At 40.3% G+C, this 16179-nt stretch overlaps 1 protein-coding gene across 9 annotated transcripts in view; it reads left to right on the top strand.

The window, feature by feature from the left end:
- DYRK4 (dual specificity tyrosine phosphorylation regulated kinase 4) overlaps positions 1–16179 on the top strand; it is a 48645-nt gene that overhangs the window by 26129 nt on the left and 6337 nt on the right. For 8 of the 9 annotated variants that reach the window (XR_014314485.1, XM_082742186.1, XM_082742189.1 and 5 more), the window contains 4 exons: positions 1191–1329; positions 5024–5105; positions 7676–7848; positions 13699–13759. Coding sequence is in view for 8 of the 9 variants with exons in the window: in XM_082742186.1 (XP_082598312.1) it covers positions 1191–1329; positions 5024–5105; positions 7676–7848; positions 13699–13759 (455 nt within the window). In the remaining variant the exon portion in view is untranslated. The remainder of the gene's footprint in view (positions 1–1190; positions 1330–5023; positions 5106–7675; positions 7849–13698; positions 13760–16179) is intronic. The other variant, XM_082742192.1, reaches the window with a different exon arrangement.

The raw sequence follows: 16179 nt of genomic DNA, 5'->3' as shown, positions 1-16179 counted from the left end.
GCTGGTAGCTTGGTGCTCCCATGACACCACTGCTGGTAGTAAAATTCTAGGAACCAGGGAAATTTGAATCAGAAGGAACATTGATACTTTTCTCAGCACCTCTGATGACTACAAAATGTGGTCCACTTTCCAGTATGCAGAGGTGAATTATCTCTCTTCTGTCAAAATGAACAAGCCAGGATGCCTTTCTAGACCATTACTCACAGTCACAGTCAGATATCATTGTATTTAAAAGAGCTTTGAGAAGTGAGGAGGGACAGGAGTGCAGAGGGAGAATCCAAAGACCAGAGAGGTTAGGAGTTTCCCAAGGTCACACAGGTAGTCAGGACGAGGCTAGAGCTTCACATCTCCCCTGTACTCCTCAAGAATAAATGGCTTCCTAAATACTTCCGGAGTTCCAGAGGGCTTACAAATGGAAGATCGGGGGAAACCGGGAAGAAGTTGATGCAGAGTTGTCTCTGGGCTGTGCCCTTCTTTCCCTCCTCTTCCCATCTTAACAGTTTGCAGAGTCCCAAACTGATAGCCCACAGAACCGTTTTTCTTGTTAAAATGCTTTGCATTAGTTTCCAATATTTGTAAGTCATCGGATTTCACATAATATAAAAGGTTTTTTATACAATAGTGTAGGCTTCTGCCTGTCTAGAAAATTTAGGAGAATCTAGCAAGAGTAAATCATTTCTGCAAGGCTACAGTTGGATGGGACAAGCATCCAGGCTCACTTGAGATAGGGTAGGGTTTCTCCATTTGCCTTAACCCCCACCTGCCCACTCTCTTATCCCCTTACCATCAGGAACCTTTAGATGTTTTAGATAGCCTTATTAGCTCGGGGGGTAGGAGTAGCCACTTGTTTGGGTGGTGGAATTCCTGAATCTCTTTGAAGGGCCTGAGAAACTACGAATATCTCAGAAGTTTGGCCCAACCTTTTAACACCCACATGTGTAAAAAAGTGGTTAAATGATATTGCCACATAAGAAACAAGGGGACATCTGAGAGGCCAGCACAGTGATTCTTGGGTCCCCCAAGAATCATGGGAAAAGTTGAGTATGTGGGACATGGAAAGCCCTGCCTCTGGTCTGAGGCTTGCCTACTCCCAGAGGGAAACCAGGTGATATGGGATTGCTTGTAGGCTCAAACTCAGCAGTATGTCTTCTGCACTGATACACACACCTCACTTTCTCTCCCTTTTTCAGAATCAACCTATATGAGTTGATGAAGAATAACAGCTTTCAAGGCTTCAGTCTGTCGATAGTGCGGCGTTTCACCCTCTCTGTCTTGAAGTGTTTGCAAATGCTTTACGTAGAGAAAATTATTCACTGTGATCTCAAGCCTGTGAGTATAAGCTCTGTCCTGCCAAGGGAGCGGGTTCCCGCCCTCAGAAATGGTTCGCCCCATTCTGTTCTTTAGTGGTAACTGGGAAGCCATCATGGCCAAGACTCCAGGGTGGGAGCCAAGGAGTTATGTTTTTATGTTGTGTAATCCAAGAACACTGCAATGAAGACTAAGGGGCAGATATCAGGACAATGCTTTATCATGATCAGGGCAATGGTTTATCATCAAGACAGATGGGAGCAGGAAGGTCTGAGGGCTTTCCTACAGGGGGCTTAGGGGTGTTCAGAGACATATGTGGGTAGATGGAGAACCTCTGTACTAAACCCTGACTTTATCCACTGTACTCTGAGTTGGTCCTAGGATTTGCTCCAAATGACGTGCCCTTCCCACATGTTCTGCTGGTGTTCTATTCTTAGCTCTATTATTGCTCTGGTTGCTATGTAGGGATGCTTTCTTTATCTTCCGCTGACTGCAAGCTCCCCCAAGGTCAGGGACCATGTCTTCTCACCATTTAATTCCCAGGATCTATCATGGTACCTGGCAATAGTAATGGTAGGCAACAAATAAATGCTTGTTAGAAGGGTTAATGACTGCAGACTTGAGGAGTGCGGGGAGGTAGCTAGGGGGAAGGGATAAGGGTGTGAAGTAGGCAATCAGGAGCTGGTTCCAAAAACAACATGGCTCTCACAAATATGTAAATATTCCTTAAATTTTCCTCATTCCCTCCCTTCTCCTCATGCTCCCTGAAACAGTTAATTTTTTATTGTTTTCTGTTCCTGTATAGTTTATACAGCATTATATCAGTTTCAGGTGTACAATATAGTGACTCCAACATTTCCATACCACACTGATGCTCATCATGATAAGTGTACTCTCTAATCCCCATCATCTATTACCCCCATCCCTGCACCCACCTTCCATCTGATAGCCATCAGTTTGTTCTCTGTGGTTAAGAGTCTGTTAAAAAACATCTTGGTTTGTCTCTCTCTTTCTTCCTCTCGTTTTTTTGCTTTGGTTCTTAAATTCCACATGTGAGTGAAATCATATGGTATTTTTCTTCATCTCACTTATTTCCTTTAGCATTATGCTCTCTAGCTCCATCCACATTGTTTCAAATGGCAAGATTTCATTCTTTTTTATGGCTGAATAATGTTCTATTGTGTGTGTGTGTGTGTGTGTATATATATCTCCCACCTTTTCTTTATCCATTCATCAGTTGATGGACTCTTGGCCTGCTTCCATAATTTGGTTATTGTAAATAATGCTGCTATAAACATAGGAGTGCATACATCCCTTTGAATTAGTGTTTTGTATTTTGGAGTAAATACCCAGTGGTGGATTATAGGGTAAATCTATTTTTTTAATTTAATTTTTTTCAGTGTTCCAAGATTCATTGTTTGTGCACCACACCCAGTGCTCCAATGCAATACATGCTCTCCTTAATACCCACCACCGGGGTCACCCAACTCCTCAACCCTCTCCCCGCCAAAACCCTCAGTTTGTTTCTCAGAGTCCACAGTCTCTCATGGTTTGTCTACCCCTCCAATATCCCCCAACTTACTTCTCGCCTCCTTCTTACAATGTCCTCCGTGTTATTCCTCATGCTCCACAAGTAAGTGAAACCATATGGTAATTGACTCTCTCTGCTTGACTTATTTTACTCAGCATAATCTCCTCCAGTCCTATCCATGTTGATACAAAAGTTGGGTATTCATCATTTCTGATGGAGGCATAATATTCCATTGTATAAATGGACCATATCTTCTTTATCCATTCATCTATTGAAGGGCAACTTGGCTCTTTCTACAGTTAACTTTTTGAGGAACCTCCATACCAAAACAATATATATATTTTTAAAAAACTGTAACTCATTGGGCAAATTTGGGATATTTTTACAATCCAATAATGACAAGATAGAGATGTTCTCTCAGGACTTACTGGTGGGGTCTCACAAGACTGGTGATACATTGTTTTATTCTACACATTCAAGTACCTAATCCTCAGCTTTGTCGCTTCAAAAGGTCACTACATCCATGGTTTTGGGCTTAGAAGACTGACCCTAAGCAAGGAAATTCTCATGACATAGTGGATTTCTTTGAGAAATAGTAAACTAGAATATACATACCCAGTAGAAAAGTGTGCATGCAACCAGGTGAGTGCTTGGTGATGGTAGATCAAGAACCGGGGGGTTATTCAAAGATGCAAATGTAGTGTTGTGAAGGGACATCTGCACCCCAATGTTTAGAACAGCAGTGTCCACAATAGCCAAACATGGAAAAAGAGTCCAGATGTCCACTGACAGATGAATGGATAAAGAAGATGTGGTTTATATATACAGTAGATATTACTCAGGCATCAAAGAAATGAAGTCTTCCCATTTGCAATTCTGTGGATGAAGAAACTAGAGGGTGTATGCTAAGTGAAATAAGTCAATCAGAGAAAGACAATTATATGATTTCATTCAATGTGGAATTCAAGAGACAGAACAGATGAGCATAGGGGAAGGGAGGGAAAAATAAAACGAGAAAAATTAGAGAGGGAGACAAATCATTACAGACTCTTAATCATAGGAAACTGAGGGCTGCTGGAGGGGTGGGGTGTAGGGGAATGCAGTAGCTGGGTGATGGGCATTAAGGAGGGCACTTCATATAATGAGCACTGGGTGTTCTATACAACTGATGAGCCACTGAACTCTACTTTGGAAATGAATAATAGACTATATGTGAATTAATTGAATTTAAAAATCTTTTAAAAAAGATTCCAGGAGTTATTGACTCAAAGGATAGTTTTGATGAGCTGCTATGGCTTGATGCATCGATCCTCTCTCTAGAGCTATATTCTATTAATATGATGGGAAGGCCTATGCCGTTCAGTTACGGAACCTTTGCATTGGTCTGGAGACACACCGGTAATGTCTGCTTTTTACAGACTTTGGCTGATTGAAGCCTTCCAGTTAATATAGATATTCTTTAGGAAAGGAATATGGACTAAGTTTGATTTGTGGTGCCAGAGGCTTCAGACCTGGCCTGCATGGGTCATATCTAGAAAGTTAAGGGACTCAGTAAACAACTAATTCATCTGATACTCATGATAGTCAATTCATCTGATATTGAGAACTGTGAAAACATGACTTTTACTTTAAACTCCAGCCCTAGGTAGTACACCCTTGTGCTCAGAAAGCCCAGGGGCTATGCTTCCTTAACCACAGCTCTCTGGGGACCCTGGTTTCACATTTTCCCCAAAGTCAGTGAAAGAATCACAACTCAAAATGAATTATTGCCTTTTTTTTAATCCATTACTGACATATCGGTATGTTGGAGGAATATTTACTGGAAACATTAGATTTAGTCAATGATATTTCTAAGGCCTTATGCAAGCAAGAGATAGAGTCAGGTGCTAAGGAGATAAAAATGGGGTTCAGGAGTTACACATTCTCTATGGGGAAGGAGATAAAATATGTTCAAAAGAAATACTTCCAGGCAGCCAATGCTGGGTCAAAATAAGAGGTACAGACCACAGATTGAATGGGGTCAGAGGAGCGGGGAGAACATGGTGTCTGGAGATGTGGGAGGAGGCCAGCTTGGAGCTAGTCACGTTTTGAACTGGGTCCCAGAGGATGGTAGGCATTTTGGTAAGTAGCGTGTGTAGAGCAACATTATTAAAACCTGACATCTGTCTTTCTCCTTCTCTCTAGGAGAATATAGTGTTATACCAAAAGGGCCAAGTCTCTGTTAAAGTAATTGACTTTGGATCAAGTTGTTATGAACACCAGAAAGGTAGGCCCATTCTGATCCCTTTCGGAATTTTCCTCTTGTGATTTCTTTCACTTACTGAAGGACCACTTCTGATGGGGGGTCGCCTGGGTTCTAGTATGGGCTCAGCCATAACAATTGCTGGTGTGATTTTGAACACGGTGTTTCACTTCTCTGAACCTAAGTCTCCTCATCTATAAAACGAGAAGATTGGACTCAAATTCTACAAGGGTCCTTTGCAGCTCTTAAATTCTGTATCTGGAATTACCCCAGAGCCCTGACCCCCAAAACTAACTAGATGTGCATCTAAATTACTAGAGGCCTCTGAAAACTTACAGCTCCCAGGGCCTCACCCCAGACGTACTGAATCTAAATTTCTGGGGGAGATCCCAGCAGTTTGCACTGTAGAACACACAGGCATTCTGAGGTTTGGGGTTCACGGCCCTCAGCTCTCAAGACTATATTTTCTCCCAAGCTAGAATGCAGAAAACAGCGTTGGAGTACACTTGCACAAACATCACTGAACTTGATTTAAGTGCCTCTTCTTTTGACTTCTACCAAGTTTGATGGCAAAAGCATGTACCATTTAATAAACGCTGATGGAGTATCTTCTCTAGGTCTGTTACCATTCTGGTTACAGGAACAAAAAAACCAAACATGCCCTGTGCTCTGATTGCTTACAGTTCAGTGGAAGAAACAAAGATATGAAGGTAGCAGGTACAGTGATTATGCGTATGGGCAGACTGTGCAAGGAGCATAGCAAAGAGGGGCTTGGGACTCGCCTTCAAGGTGGCAGGGCATGTCAGAGGAAGCCTCCTGAGGCCAAAGAAAAGACTACCAGATGGTTGTTTCCACATATTCTGCAGTACTACTTTTGAAGACACACGTTTGTCTTTTATGCATGGAACCCATAAGAAATTCCAGCTATAAAACAGGCTGCCTCCCTCAGAGTACCCATCTGCTTACTCTTCTCAGCCATGAAAGCTGTGCAGCCTCTTGCCTTGGCTGCCTGGATGCTCCGAACAGAATGTGTAATGATCCTGTCCTTGCTTACAGAGAGTCATTTCCCCCTTTCTGTATCTTTTGCGTTCCTTTTATCTTTATTTTAACCATGAGGCTATATAGAGTATGGATACTAGACTTGAACGGCCTGAGTTCAAATCCCAGCTCTGCCACTTATCACTGAATGACCTTGATAATTTCCTGAATCTTTGTATACCCCAGTTTTCTCATTGTAAGATGGGGACAGTAATAGCACCTGCTTCACAGGATTGTTGAAAGACTGAGAGTTGCTTTCTATAAAGCACTTGGAATAGTGCCTGGCACATGGTAAAGATTTCTCTTTTAAGATTTTATTTATTTATTTGACAGAGAGAGAGGGAGAGAGCACAAGCAGGGAGAGTGACAGGCAGAGGGAGAGGGAGAAGCAGGCTCCCTGCTGAGCAGGGAGCCCAATGAGGGACTGGATCCCAGGCCCTGGGATCATGACCTGAGCCAAAGGCATGTTTCTTAGCTGACTGAGCCACCCACACGTTAAGGATTATAGGAGTGTCCATTAAATCTATTTTTCAAAGTTATGCTGGGTATATATGTCCTTTGATTGCAAGGTACATCAAATACATTTTGTACATAGGCAACATGCAAAAGTCATTTTTGTTATATCTTTACTTTGTTTTAAATCACAAAATTGTTGTTTTTTACTGTAACCAATCCAAACAACAGAGAAGTGACTATAGAATCCTTGCCCTGCCATCGTCTAGGTAAAGAATGTTAGCTTGCGAAGGTAACTATAGTGTCCCGTTTCTCTCACCTCTGAAAAATCTAGGCTCCCCACCATACTGTCTTCTGTATGGCTTCATCTGTTGAGACTCTGGGGTCCCTTCCTCCTATATGTTATACAACACAATGCACACGATATACTGAAGACACACTAGGAGTGTACACATTTTGCATGTTTCTTTTTCCATTTTACTATGACTCTTTCCTTGCCAAATCACAATACTTCCAGAAGATAGCTACCCAAAATTAACATGATAGTTTGAAAATTTAGCTTTATATTAATCTGTTTCCTCTTTTAATACAGTTTCATTGACTTAAATGTCCTTCCCTAGAACAATGCCTATGTTAAGAGTTCTGACCAATAAAGTGAGCATAGTAACATCATATGATAATCAGGTTGCTGTGAAGATTTGATGAGATTATACATGTACCTTGACTCAGAAGTGCTGGTCAGGGGCTCCTGGGAGGCTCAGTGGGTTAAAGCTGTTGCCTTCGGCTCAGGTCATGATCCCAGCGTCCTGGGATCTAGCCCCACATCGGGCTCTCTGCTCAGCGGGGAGCCTGCTTCCCCCCCTCTCTCTGCCTGCCTCTCTGCCTACTTGTGATCTCTCTGTCAAAAAAATAAATAAAATCTTTAAAAAATCAAAAAAAGAAGAAGAAGTGCTGGTCAGCTGTACTTCCATCTCCCTGCAAAGCCTAGAGAGTGAAAAGGGGAGGGGAGTCTTAGTTATCCTCGACCTTCACCTGAGAAGGTATACTGGAGAAGTGTGTTTTGGAGAGAAGGATTTTACATGCTGGTTCTCTTTCTTTCCCAGTGTACACCTACATCCAAAGCCGGTTCTATAGATCCCCAGAGGTGATCCTGGGCCATCCCTACAACATGGCCATTGATATGTGGAGCCTGGGCTGCATCATGGCTGAGCTGTACACCGGATACCCTCTGTTCCCTGGGGAGAATGAAGTGGAGCAGCTGGCCTGCATCATGGAGGTGAGGGGAGGGCTGAAGTGCTACAGGATAGTACATAGCTTGCCCTCCCAAACACTGGGCTGCATCACAGTCGTTGTAGGGCAGTGGCCCGTGTGCTTTTTTGTTGTTGTTGGATGTTCCCTAAAAGTATCTTTGGAATTACGTGCACCTCTATACACTTTTGCCTTAACATCAGACATTTTTATCATACATTTAAGTAGTTGCAGAGGATGAAACTTCCACCATATTATGAAAGTGACATTTTATTTTTTTATTTCTATTTGTTTTTATTGTTTAATCATTTCAAAAATCTTATATAATTAACATAAAGTGATATATTAGTTTCAGGTGTAATGACTCAGTAATTCTATAGATTACTCAGTGCTCAACATGAGAAGTGTATTCCTTATTTATTTATTTATTTATTTATTTGGGAGAGAAAGTACTTGCAAGCATGAATTGAGGGTGGGTGGGATGGGGAGGGGCAGAGGGAGAGAGAATTTTTTTTTTAAAGGTTTTATTTATTTATTTGACAGACAGAGATCACAAGTAGGCAGAGAGGCAGGCAGAGAGAGAGGAAGGGAAGCAGGCTCCCCACTGAGCAGTGAGCCCGATGTGGGGCTCGATCTCAGGACCCTGGGATCATGACCTGAACCGAAGGCAGAAGCTTTAAACCACTGAGCCACCCAAGTGCCCCGAGAGAGAGAATCTTAAGCAAGCTCCATGCCCAGCATGGAGCCCAACATAGGGCTCCATCTGATGACCCTGAGCTTACATCCTGAGCCAAATTCAAGAGTTGTATGCTTAACCAACTGAGCCACATAGGCACCCTGATAAGTGTATTCTTTTTTTAATTAATTTATTTATTTTCAGCATAACAGTATTCATTATTTTTTCACCACACCCAGTGCTCCATGCAATCGTGTCCTCTATAATACCCACCACCTGGTACCCCAACCTCCCACCCCCCCGCCACCTCAAATCCCTCAGACTGTTTTTCAGAGTCCATAGTCTCTCAGATTCACCTCCCCTTCCAATTTACCCCAACTCCCTTCTCCTCTCTAACACCCCTTGTCCTCCATGCTATAAGTGTATTCTTAATTCCCCTCAACTAGTTCGCCCATCCTTCATTCACCTCCCTTCTGGTAACCACCTGTTCTTTATAATTAAGAGTCTGTTTTTTTTTTCCTCATTTATCTTCACTTATTTGTTTTGTTTTTAAAATTCTGAGTATAAGTGAAGCCGTATGGTATTTGTGTTTATCTGACTGACTTAGCTTTATATTCTGTTCATATATTCTGTTTATATTGTGTTTTTCTGACTTAGCATTATATTCTGTAAATCCATCCATGTTGTTGCAAGTGGCAGGATTTCATTCTTTTTTGTAGCTGAGTAATATTCTGTTGTGTATCTGTATACCACATCTATATATACACACCACATCTTTGTATATGTATGTATACCACATCCATATATATACCATAATATGTATATGCACCACATCTTCTTATATATATACATCTCTCTCTCTCTCTCTCTAAATACACACACACATACACACACACACACACACACACACACACACGCACACCCCGCATCTTTATCCATTTATCTATTGATGGACAACTTGGGTTGTTTCCATAATTTGGCTATTGTAAATAATGCTGCAATAAACATAGGGGTGTGTTTATCTTTTCAAATTAGTGCCTTTGTATTCTTTGGGTAAATACCCAGTAATGGAATTACTGGATCATATGGTAATTATGTTTTTAATCTTTTGAGGAACCTCCATACTGTTTTCCAGAGTGGCTGCACCAGCTTGCATTCTCTCCAACAGTACACGAGTATTCCTTTTTCTCTACATCCTTGCCAACAGTTGTTTCTTGTGTGTTTTATTTTAGCCATTCTGACAGGTGTGAGGTAACATCTCATTGTGGATTTTATTTGCATTTCCCTGATGATGAGTGATATTGAGTATCTTTTCATGTAACTGTTGATCATCTGTATGTCTTCTTTGGAAAAATATCTATTTATGTCTTCTGTCCATTCTTAATTGGATTATTTATTTTTTAGATGTTGAGTTGTGTAAATTCTTCATCTATTTTGGATACTAACACTTTATTAGATATGTCCTTTACAAATATCTTTTCTTATTTGGGAGATTGTCTTTCAGTTTTGTTGATTGTTTCCTTTGCTGTGCAAGAAGTATTTTATTCTGATGTAGTCCCAGCAGTTTATTTTTGCTTTTATTTCCCTTGCCTTAGGAGACATATCTAGAAAAATGTTGCTATGGCTGATGTCAGAGAAATTACTGCTTATGCTCTTTTCTAGAATTTTTATGGGTTCAGATCTCACATTAGGTTTAATCCATTTTAAGTGTTTTTGTGTATGGTGTAAGAAAGTGATGCATTTTCATTCTTTTGCATGTTGCTGTCCAGTTTTGAGTCGATCTAGAAAATAGGAATTTGGGATGTATAGATGCATAGATAGATAATAGGTAGAAATTAGATAGATAATTAAGAAGACTAACATAAATATATACTACATATACTTACACATATAGAATATATAAATAAATATGTGTATATGTATATATATATATATATATATAGAGAGAGAGAGAGAGAGAGAGAGAAATTAGATTTTTGTTCATAGTCCAAATATCTTTGTTCACTGGTATAATCCTGTCTTTTTCCATTGCATATTCTTGCCTCTTTTATCAAAGATTAATTGACCATATAGTCATAGGTTTATTTCTGTGTTATAAACCATAAGTCATTGGTTCCTTTGATCCATGTGACTATTTTTGCACTAGCACTGTACTGTTTTGATTACTACACCTTTATAGTTTATCTCAAAATCTGGTATTGTGAGATGTCCAGTTTTGTTCTTCTTTTTCAAGATTGCTTTTCCTATTTGGGTCTTTTGCAGTTCCATATAAATTTTGGGATTATTTGTTTTAATTTTGTGAAAATGCTGTTTGTATTTTGATAATGATTACATTAAATTATATATTGCTTTGGATAGTATAGGATACACACACACACACACACACACACACATATATATATTTAACAGTATTTATTCTCCTAATCTTTGAACATGGAATATTTTTCCATTTGTTTGCATTGTTTTCAATGTCTTTCATCAGTGTTTTAGAGTTTTTAGAGTACAGGTCTTTCTTTTTTTTTATGTTCAGTTAGCACTGTATAGTACATCGTTAGTTTTTGATGTAGTGTTCAATGATCCATTAGTTGCATATAACACCCAGTGCTCATCACAACACGTGCCCTCCTTAAACCCATCACCCTGTTACCCTATCCCCCAATGACCCTACTCTCTGAAACCCTGTTTGTTTCCCAGGGTCCATAGTCTCTCATGGTTTGTCTCCATCTCTAATTTCTCCTCCTTCAGATTTCCCTCCCTTCCCCTATGGTCCTCCATGCTGTTGCTAATGTTTCACATACGAGTGAAACCATAATAATTGTCTTTCTCTGCTTGACTTATTTCCCTCAGCATATTCCTTTCCAGTTCCATCCATGTTGATGCAAATGGTATATATTCATCCTTTCTGATGGTTGAGTAAAATTCCAATGTGACACACACACACACACAACACACACACACACATATGTAAATAGAATCACATCTTCTTTATCCATTTATCTGTTGAAGGGCATCTGGGCTTCTTCCGCAGTTTGGCTATTGTGGACTTTGCTGCTATGAACATTGGTGTGCATGTGCCCCTTCTTTTCACTACATTTGTATCTTTGGGGTAAATATCTAAAAGTGCAATTGCTGGGTCGTAGGGTAGCTCTATTTTTAACATCTTGAAGAACCTCCATACTGTTTTCCAGAGTTGGAAACAGAACTAGCTTGCATTCCACTAACAGTGTAAAATGGTTCCCCTTTCTCCGCATCCTCACCAACATTTGTTGTTTCTGTTTTGTTAATTTTTGCCATTCTAACTGATGTAAGGTGGTATCTCATTGTGGCTTTGATTTGTAATTCCCTGATGGCTAGTGATGTTAAGCATTTTTTCATCTTTTATCTCTTTGGTTAAGTTTATTCTTAGATATTTTAGTATTTTGGTGCAATTCTTTTCTTAATTTCTCTTTCTGCTAGAATAGTGACATTTTAAAATTAAACTATTATACCAGTCTTTCAAATGTACTCAGAAATACGTAAAAACCAGAGATAACACCTATCCAAATCTATGTATTGTTCAGTCAGTAGTCATTCACTATCCCAGCTTTCTGGAAAGAATATCTTCCAATAAGAAGTCTTTCCAAGACTCACTAAGTCAAACTGAGAAAGTCAGTTATCATATGGTTTCACTTACTTGTGGAACATAAGGATTAGCATGGAGGACACTAGGAAAAGGAAGGGGAAAATGAAGAGAGGGAAATCAGAGTGGGAGATGAACCATGAGAGACTATGGACTCTGGGAAACAAATTGAGGGTTTTAGAAGGGAGGGGTATGGGGGGGGGATGTATAAGCCTCGTGATGGGTATTAAGGAGGATTGCATGGAGCACTGTGTGTTATAAGCAAACAATGAATCATGGAACACTACCTCAAAATCTAATGATGTACTGTGTGGTGACTAATATAATATTAAAAAAAAGACTCATTGTATGATGATTTATTATGTATTCTTAAAAGCATCGTGTTATGGAGCTAAATTAGACAAAACAGGAGAAAATAGCCCTAAAAATTAGAAATTTCATATTTTAGATATTTTGACTATGAACAAAGATCTAATTTCCCTTTCTCCATATGTATATATATATACACATATATAAACATATGTATATATATACATATATACATAAGCGTGTGTGTATGTGTATGTTAGTCTCCCTAATTATCTAATATCTGTTTATCTGTCTGTCCATCCCATATTTCTATTTTCAAGATCGACTCAAAGTAATAGCTGGTCAGAGAAACACACACATAAACTTGAGAATTATTAAACATAGTTTCATTTCATGATTGAAACTAATAAGTATTAACATAATTTAGGTGATAGTAGTTATAAATGATATCTATGATGGAATGAACACTGGCCTGGGAATCAGGAAAATGGAGCCTAGTCTGAGCTCTTTCTATTGGGCAAGTCAGTTCCCCCTTCTGGACCACTCTAAAATGAGATGATCAGAGTACTTGGCTTCTAAGGTTGATGACGAATGATTTAATGAAGCGTTCCTGAACCAATCCTGTTTCTAATACCAAGAAGAACGGGGAAGTATGGGATCTGGGTTGAGGTCCCTTTGGCCCAGAACTGATTCAGCTTCCTCCTCATCTCAGTGTCACTGAGACTGAGGAGGAGGAGGAGGATAGGGTTGTGCATGGATGTGGCTGGGAACCCAGCTGCAAGGATAGGTAACCCAGGGCTGAGGATGACACCTGTGCTCTGTCTCTGTGTATCCCTATAGGCTGCAGTGGGTAAAGGTGAATAAGTAAGTGGTGCACATTTCTTTTCTCATATAGTAGACTGATACTCATCTGGTGATTTCCACTTCTCAGGGTTGGGGTATGTCATTCCTTAATTCAAGGGTAGTCAGCACATACAATGGTTTATTTATTCTGACACTGAGATCTGGCCGCCATTAAAAGTTGGCTACCTCCAGTTGGTCTTAATGCTTATTTAGAATAACATGACTGACATTGATGCTCAGGATACTCTAAGAGCCCTAAATTAGGCATCAGAAGACCTATGCTCTGGGCCTTTTTCTCATTGGCTTGAGGTTATCACTTAATATACCCGGATCCGGATCCTTATCTGTAGAAGCAAAATTTGGCCAAAGTCCCATCCAGCTCTAATGTGTGACTCCACAAGAGTGAACCCACTGCATTGTACTTGTTGAAGGTGCTGGGCCTGCCACCAACCCACTTCATTCAGACGGCTTCCAGGAGACAGACATTCTTTGGTAAGTCCCAGGTCTAATGCTCTTTCTCCAATTGTGATGATGAAGTCTCATAGACCTTGGAGGTACCCCCCACACCTAAACATCATTCAGTGCTCTTGCGCTGGGCCCATCCCAAAGGCAACCTGTGATTAGGAACTTCTGCTAGAAAAGGAAAAAGTTGCTGAAAAGTGATTCCAGAAAGCACGATGGAAATGGGATGGGGAAGTCACATTGGAAAGGAGGTCTTGGCATAAAAATGACCAGGTTCCTGCTCAGAAGATCAGCAGAAATGGAAACTTCAAAGCCTATAATGATGCCCTTTCCTGTAAAGTCTCCTTACTTCTGCAAGCAGCTTGCCCTTTCAATGTACTGTGCAGGGAAATCAAAGAACAGAAGCTTCTTTCTAAGAATAGTGGGAAATTTCTTTGCTACATTTTATGATTATTGAAACATCATTCTTTCCTGCTGAAAAATCTCTTAATCCTCCAAATCTTTTCTATGCCAGAATCATCACAACTTTGCTATAAAATGGGTAAATAAAGGCTGTTAGAACAGTTTGGCTGTGCACATGTTGCGACTTGCCAGTTATGTATAGGACAGTTACATAATTGCTGGAATTAAGCCTCCTCCATGGCCCCATGCTGCCCACCCCCCATCATAGTTCCCAGGCTCTGGATTTTCTGATCCTCTGCCTTTCTATTTGACTGGTGCTGTGAGATTGACAGGCAGATCAACAAGGTCCAAGGAGGCAGGGCTTCCAGAGCATTATGTACAAATAGATAAAGTCAGTCCCATATCTAAAATCCTTTTAAAGACCCACAAAAACCTAAGGGTTTATTATGTAGAAAAATCCATAGTGACTAGAAGTTTGGCCAAGTGGAATGAAGCCAGACATGAGATAGACACAGATAGGGGCTCTGCACCATCTGAAATGACATTTTTGACCAGCCAGTCTCATCAGGATAGTTTCTAGGCTTCTATTGGTTGTGGAATCGCCATCGTTCCTAGCCCTTTCATCTCTTATTTCCACTCGAGTGCCTTCAAAATGGGGAAAATCTCTTACTTTCTTTCCACAGCTTGTCCTATCAATAAAAGAGTTGATAGGGGAATTCCTGGACAAAAAGGTTTTAGTCATGTTGATGGTCAGTCAGTATACATTGGTTCAGTCATGTGGGGATTAAAATGTAAGCTACTTCTGCACCATTTGGTAAAAAGCCCCTTCCACAGCTACAGGTTCCCTGGCCCCTTTCCCAGGACCCGTTGGACTCACCATTATCCAGAAACTAAAAGTTTAAGCTCTGGCAAGCAGAGAGGCCTCCATGACCCTGTTTCAGTACCAAAGCTATCATCATTTCTGATTGGTTAGTCCCTTGCCATTCTAATGGTTAAATCGTTGAGAGATCATCTTGTAGTCATGGTTGGAGCTTCAAAACCTTCCGTTTGGGCACAGTCAGCATCCTGGCTGCCTTTGAACAGTGTCCATGCACTAACCCTTCTTCTAGAGTAGTCTGATGGGAGGCAGGAAGATCTAGCTGACTTGTTTGTAACATACATAGAACAATGGAACTGGTCTTTTAATTCCAGATATGCTTTTAGCATTCATCACTTCTAATTTAACCTTCTGGATTTCAAAGGATTTAGGGGAAAAAAGGAGGATATTGTTGTTCCCTCTTGCCAAAGGCATTGTGGGAAGAGCTATATCTTAAGCCTATAACACTAAATTTAAGATTATACTTTCAGTGTCCTTCTGAAAGTAAAGGGATATAGGGCATCTTGGTAAGACGGTCTGGTTCATAGAGAATGGTTTTTATCATCAGTGAGGCTTTAGAATAATGATGTGGTTTTGGTAGCAATATCCACATGACTTCAATTCCTGCATAAGAAAGGGCTTTATCAGGATGGGCATCTTCTTCAGCATTGCCCAAACTTTATCTGATTATAAGAATCAGTTGGAGACATGACAAAAATGCTAAACTTTATGATCTTCCTGTGTAACCTATGATATAGCAGATTTGAGGTGGGGTGCAAGAGTCTGTTATGTTTTTGACGAACGATCTTTGTGATTCTTTTGATAAGTTTGAGAAACACTTCACCTCAACTCTTGACTCTCCCTTCCCCAGATTTGGGCTGCCAACAGCTCCTCAACCCCCAGCTACTTGTAGTTTACACCCCCTGTTAGCAGCAAAATGATGTTGCTTCAAAGGCAGTAAGATATTTAGGTGCTCCAGGTCACAGGAAGGGGATGGAGAAATAAAGATTTATTAAATATGGGGAGTGTCAGAAAGGTGAGGGAAACATGTACAAGAAAAACAATTACATAGTGATTACTTTAGGAGCTGTCATTTATGCCTATGAGCCTGAATATCCAGTCTTTTGTAAAAGAGCAACATAGGATCCAATGGGAGCACTGCTGTCATAGTCAAAAAGGAAAAGGGGTTTGT

This window comes from Mustela nivalis (genome assembly GCF_964662115.1).
Source record: "Mustela nivalis genome assembly, chromosome: 7".
NCBI lineage: Eukaryota > Metazoa > Chordata > Mammalia > Carnivora > Mustelidae > Mustela > Mustela nivalis.
This window is presented reverse-complemented; position numbering and strand designations above follow the sequence as displayed.